Source organism: Nannospalax galili, unplaced genomic scaffold (genome assembly GCF_000622305.1).
Source record: "Nannospalax galili isolate Female #2095 unplaced genomic scaffold, S.galili_v1.0 scaffold346, whole genome shotgun sequence".
Lineage (NCBI taxonomy): Eukaryota > Metazoa > Chordata > Mammalia > Rodentia > Spalacidae > Nannospalax > Nannospalax galili.
The window spans coordinates 8,877,960-8,884,602 of record NW_008357637.1 but is presented as its reverse complement, the minus strand read 5'-3'; the positions used below and the strand labels follow the sequence as shown (position 1 = coordinate 8,884,602).

At 38.6% G+C, this 6,643-nt stretch overlaps 1 protein-coding gene across 2 annotated transcripts in view; it reads left to right on the top strand.

Moving 5' to 3' along the window:
• The window catches only part of Ttn (titin), a 278,254-nt gene that overhangs the window by 64,330 nt on the left and 207,281 nt on the right, over positions 1 to 6,643 (top strand). For both annotated transcript variants that reach the window (XM_017794905.1, XM_017794904.1), the window contains one exon: positions 5,923 to 6,201. In XM_017794905.1, the coding sequence (XP_017650394.1) occupies positions 5,923 to 6,201 (279 nt within the window). The remainder of the gene's footprint in view (positions 1 to 5,922; positions 6,202 to 6,643) is intronic.

Below are 6,643 nucleotides of genomic sequence, written 5' to 3'. Positions count from 1 at the left end.
TATATTTACATATATAAGAGAATAAGATGTCCCATTTTTTATAGATTTTTATCTTTAAAACTAACTAGAAATTAATGAACATTTAAATTCTAGATATAACAAAGTTATTTAAGATATAACTTAAATAACTTTTAGTTTTGTGACAGATGAACAAAATAATATACTATAGTAATGAAATGATCAACCTACCTTGGTTCCATTCTTAAATTACTATTATCTACTGGTTGAGTTGTGACCTGCATTAAGCAATATTTAAGACCATGATTGTAAGAATCATATTAATTTTAATTTATCAAACAGAGCATTTAGTTTAAACTGAATTCCTATTAAATTCAAATATCTATTTATATGTATTATTTTTCTTTCATCGTTTTTTTTTTCCTTGCGGCAATGGGAATTCCCTCAGGACATCCAAATTAGAAGATTAACAGCAGATGTAGAAAATGGGTAGTGCAGTCAGTTATCCCTGTTTCTCTCCAGATTTTAAAAACTTAATTTCCTTTGAATGACCATAACTCATCAAGTGATAGCTACACTATTGTGGAACAATCATTTTTGGTTCAACCAGTGAGCATGCAATGTCTTTGATAATAATTTAGATATAATGTAATATGCCACTCCACTAGTTCCTGAAGTAAAACCAATTCTATAGCAAAGGAACTTAAGTATTTTTCTACTTTTACTCATATACTCTATGTTAGAATTAATTAGAAATACATTTCATAGTAAACATGACACGCACAGCTACTTTCACATTACCAACATAGTAACGGTTCAGAACCTAGAAAAGGAAAACAGAAAGGGAGGGAGGGAGGGACTATTCTAATATTGGTGGGGGGGGTTAAATATATACTTCTATACACACAAGAAAGAAGGTTTTATCTGATTTTGCTTGTTAGAATTCCATTAGTCTCAAGCACACTGAAGTTAAGGATATCTTGAATAACAATGATTGAAAAAAGAAAATAAGCTTTACCCACACTTGGCTTACTTATTGTTTTAGATAATTAAATGGAACTTTTTACTTTCTGACTCAGTGACATACAGCTTAAAAGCCCAAGATCTTCGTTCCCTGGTGCTGGATGAAGAAGTCTATGCATTACACAGATTTTAATTTAGAATCATTGTGAACTGCTGCTGCTTCCTGTATTTTTTAACTACAACTTTCATGTTTTAGCACATTTGAAACTCGTTTACTGTCTTTTATTTATTTTTTTTTAATTTTTTTTTTTTTGGTTAACAAGCCATGTTTTTTAACTTTATACTCATACTCATTCTATTTGCAGATGCTTTGGGTCAAGAGAAGGGAGTACTAATGTGCTCAGAACAGAGTAAATGCAAAGCTAAGTGGCTACCGTTAGTGTGTCAAGTGCATTAAGTTAAGCAGTGGCTTACTAGGGGTGGTAAAAAATAGCTTAGTATATATTCCACATGCTGCAGTCAAGTTTTATTGGTAGATTTATAGCCAGTAGACACAAGTCTTGTCTTCCAATGCCTAGTAAGGAATTAAGGCATAAAACTATTCCATGTAATGCAACTGAAGTGAATTAATAAAACAATAAGACTGCTTTTATTAAGCAATAAAACTATCAGTTATAGGGATGCCTTACATACTTCATAGATTTAATTAAAAATCTAATTCCTTCTTGTTAAATCACACATCTTTCACTCAGTTATCCATAATACTTGTTTTAACAACGTCTGTTATTTGGTGTTTCCTGTTCAATAACGAATTACAATTTCTCCTTACACAATAAAGTATAACCAAAATGTTAATATTGGAGTCATGTTCTCTTATTTCTGCTTCTTGTTTTCTTAACTAATATCTTATTATAAAAATTTCTGGAAGTACAATGTTGAGTTGCACAGGCAAAGAGAGGCCTGGCATTCTAGTAACAATGGTTCCTGTAGTAATCTGAATTAAACCTTTTTTGTACCCTTTTGAAATGAGCCCCAGGCTGGCCTTGAACTGAAAATCCTCCTACCCCAGCCTCCTGAATGCTTAGGATCACTGGCTTTGAGGATCTTTTGTTTTTAAATAATCATCTCCATTTAGAAGTAGCATAGATGTTTTCTTTTAAAATAATCAGTTAACAATGAACATTACTTTTAAACTCAAGATAATCCTACAGGACAATTCTAGATCTTTTTAGAAACTGATTCAAGTAATCCTGGATTAACTGGTAAGTATAAATATTTATCAAGCACTGAACACGTCAAAGCTGGCGTTGCATCACATTTGTAAACGTCCACAGCTGAAGTACATTTGTACAGTAACTGTAATTGCATCATTTTCCATAGTAGGCTAAGAAAACTTTAAAGTTGTGTTTCTTTGATAAATTAATCTCAGGATAATCTGATTCTAGTAAAAAGCAGATCATCAATTGGTGTCTAATTCTCTGACTGCTACTTTTTGTTAAACAGAAATTGTGTAGTAACATCATAATACTTTTTTCCCCCACACAGAGATTTCTAGGCTTCTGTCTGCTGAGGAAGGACTTCAAACCTGTAGTTCTGATCTTCACTTATGTAATGTAAATGAAACACTTGAACTTTTGTCTGAGCCTCCAATTCATTCCCATCAGTTTGATTCCAGAAAGGAAGGCACTGCCCCAATTTTCATCAGAGAAGTGTCAGATATGGAAATAAGCATTGAAGATATAGCTAAGTTGTCTGTTACCGCCGTTGGCATTCCCAAGCCTAAAATTCAGTGGCTCTTTAATGGAGTGTTGTTAGCTGCTTCTGCTGACTACAAATTTGTAGTTGATGGTGAAAACCACAGCCTGATCATTCTGTTCACCAAATTTGAGAATGAGGGAGAGTATACATGCATAGCCAGTAATGAATATGGGAAAGCAATTTGTAGTGCTTATCTAAAAATAAATCCCAAAGGAGAAAGACACAAAGAGACAGAAACAGCTGTGGAGAAACTGCTAGAAAAGCCTGAAGGACCTTTTCCTCCTTACTTTTTCAAGGAGTTAAAACCAGTCCACTGTGCTCCAGGGCTTCCTGCTGTCTTTGAGTACCTTGTGTATGGAGAGCCTGCACCTACTGTTCTGTGGTTCAGAGAAAACAAGCAGCTTTGCACCAACATCTATTATACCATTATTCATAATCCTGATGGCTCTGGGACGTTCATTGTCAACGACCCTCAGAGGGAAGATAGTGGCCTCTACATCTGTAAGGCAGAGAACATGTGGGGGGAATCCACGTGTGCTGCAGAACTGCTTGTGCTTCTAGAAGACACAGACATAACTGATGCTCCCAGGAAAGTAGAGTCTACACCAGAGGCTTCTGAGGATTTTCTGGAAACACCTTTAAAGGGCCCTGCAGTGCATGCATTCGACTCACAGCAGGATGTTACAGCTTTTGTCAAGGACACCATTTCGAAAGCTGTTTTAATTGCAGAAGAAAAGCTGCAGCTTTCTCATGAGCATAGTGTTGAAACAAGAGATCTGGGTGGTAGAGTCACCACAGGGGCTCAGCAGCTGCAACCTACAGTTGTGTGGGAGCAGGACACACCCATTCCAGAAAGCGCCTGGGAACTTCTTTCCACTGATGGTACAGTTCACAGGCAGCCCTTCAAAAAGCCACCTCCTGTTTTACAGTTGCAGACAGACCAGCCCCAGAAAACTCTCCCCAAAGAAGATACTCTAGGGTTTCAAGAGCCTGAAAAAATCTCCCCAAGGGCCTCATCTGTAGAACAAATGAGTTCAGTCACTGTGAAGCCTCTGACAACCTTATTAGCTGAACCCAAAGGGAGTTATTCAGGATCTTCAACAGACCCTCCTGCTCCTCCACATCCATCTGCTGTGGCTACAGAAACACTTCCACCCAAAGACAAGACAGTCTCCGAAGTGAACAAACAGCAAAGAGCAACTCTCCAAAAGCAAGAGGCACACAGTGCTCTCCTCCTGAATCAGAGCTTGGTAGAGGGACATGTGGACAGTTTCGAGGGTCCAGATATCGTGGTCTCTAAGGTGCACTGGGAGCCCCAGGTGCTCTCAGAACACATATGCAACGAAGAAGGCAGAATCCTGACAGCAAGTGCAGATCAGCTAGAAAGTGCAGAGGCAGATGTTGCGGTCAGGACTGAAGAAGGCAAATCCCTGAGGTTTCCACTAGCCCTTGAGGAAAAGCAGGTTCTGCTCAAGGAAGAGCAATCAGAGGACTCGGAAGTGCCCTTGAGCCAAACCACAGAGACTAAGAAAGAGCCTGAGGCAATAAAGGGAGTGCAGGAGGTAAGGGGAAGGGATATTCTTTCTAAGGAAAGGTTGCTTCCTGGTATTCCGGAAGAGCGGCTATTAAACCTGAAAACTGAGGTCCGTCAGGCTTTGCAAACTGCAGTGGCCAGTGAAAAAGCAAGTCTTTTTTCTGAGTGGTTAAGAAACATTGAAAAGGTGGAGGTCAAGGCCATAAACTTCACTCAAGAGCCCAAACGCATCCAGTGTACCTACCTTATTACTTCAGTGAAGTCACTAACCGAGGAATTAACCATCACTATTGAAGGCATTGATCCTCAAATGGCTGACCTGAAAACTGAACTGAAAGATGCCTTGTGCTCTATTATATGTGAAGAAATAAACATTTTAACAGCTGACAACCCACAAATTCAGAGAGAAAGTGCAATAGATGTGCAGGAAGGAATAGAATATGTTTCGCATCCACAGAAGGTTGAAACCCTTGTGGAACTGGAAGTTGACTCTAAGTATCTTGTCTCCACAGAAGAGGTCACTTGTTTGAATGTGGAAAGTAAATTAAAAGATGTCGATACTGATGAGGTTGCACAGTCTGAGACTCTGAAACCAGCAGAGGAGAGTGGTACCAAGGAGGCTGGCACAGTAGAGACAGGAGAAGCCATGGGTACCTTAGTTGAGGATTGCCCTATCATACTTACACACTTAGTGGACAGTATTTCTGAAGAAGGTGATGCTGTCTGCCTCGTGTCATCCATATCAAATGCTAAGGAGGTGAACTGGTATTTTGAGGGTAAACTGGTGGCTTCAGATAACAAGTTCAAGTGTTTACAAGATCAGAATACCTATACTCTAGTAATCGATGCAGTAAAGGCAGACGACCAAGGAAAATATGTGTGTGAAGCCTTGAATAGCAGCGGAAGAGTTACAACTTCAGCAAAACTCACTGTAGGAAAAAGAGGTTGGATTTTAAGGACTAAATGAATCCAGCTCTAATATCCACTGGGTTGTAATGATTTTGGTTTTATCACTGAATTTTCACATACCTGCCACTTCCAGAATGCAAGCTATTTAGAATAAGAATGAAATTGCAGACATAATCATGGTTATTAACTCACACATTGCTCTTACTGCCTTGTTGGGTAGTATATTATCATGTCTACAGTACTAATTTTTTAAAAAGTGTATTTTCATCTGTTTTACAGTGATAAATGTGCTTTTAGTTGCTCTAAATGAAAATGCTTCCATAATATGTAATAAAGAGTTGTCAGTGGGCCTATAGGCATTCTGAATCCACCAGGCTCTCTCCAAATTCAAAATAACCATGATTAGTTGTCCATTTGTGTTTGTTTCTATTTGTTTGGGGCTATCATTTCACTTCGCTTTAGTTAATATATCATGTGTTCTCACCTTATTTCAGCTCGGAGTAAGCACGGTGTATTTAAATGATAAATCATGTTGTTATGCATGTATACCCACAGCATCACATTTTAATCATTTTCCCCAATTCACTGCAAAGTCACAATTGAATGTTAAGAGCTACTTCTGTCTTCTTTGGCCTTCAATGATCTTTCTCATTTCCCAGTCACGTGTCTTAGACTGCTACAATGCATCTCACCAACTTCAAATGTTCTATTTCATTAACAGCAACAAAGGTTAGTCTGAAAAGAAGAATGTGGAATGCCTAATGAGAAAGCATGCTAATGAGCTCTGTTTCCCTTGGCAGCTGCCCCCGTGATCAAGAGGAGAATTGAGCCCCTGGAAGTAGCTCTGGGCCACCTAGCCAAATTTACCTGTGAGATCCAAAGTGCCCCTAATGTCCGGTTCCAATGGTTCAAAGCCGGCAGAGAAATCTACGAGAGTGACAAGTGTTCTATTCGATCTTCAAATTATGTCTCCAGCCTGGAAATCCTGAGAACTCAGGTTGTTGACTGTGGCGAGTACACCTGCAAAGCTTCCAATGAGTACGGCAGTGTAAGCTGCAAAGCCACACTAACTGTGACAGGTAAACGCTGCACACTGGCATGGGTGCTGGCTCCTCGCTTCATATTATTGCCAATATTGCTTTTTGTACAGGTGCAGAAAGTGTTACTAGCTGAAGACACGGGCAGTTACAATGGTGTCATGGTGACTAGGGACTGCAGAGCTGATGGGAGACAAGTCATGATTCTTCACAGTCACATTTATATCAGTAGCTAAAAAAGAATGCTTGACTTGAGAAAAATGTTGCCATCAAGTGAGCCTGGCTTGGCTCTTTGTATAAAACCCTGGAGAACAGTTTGGTGTTACTGAGAAATAAATGATATCTCAATGTATTTAATGATGTGAACCCAAACAACCAATTAAAAAGAGTTACAGACTAAAAAGGCTAATATATAAGACTAAACTTAAATAAATCCTAATATAAGACAGGGGGCTAAAACAGGACTATAAATAGGAATTCTTAC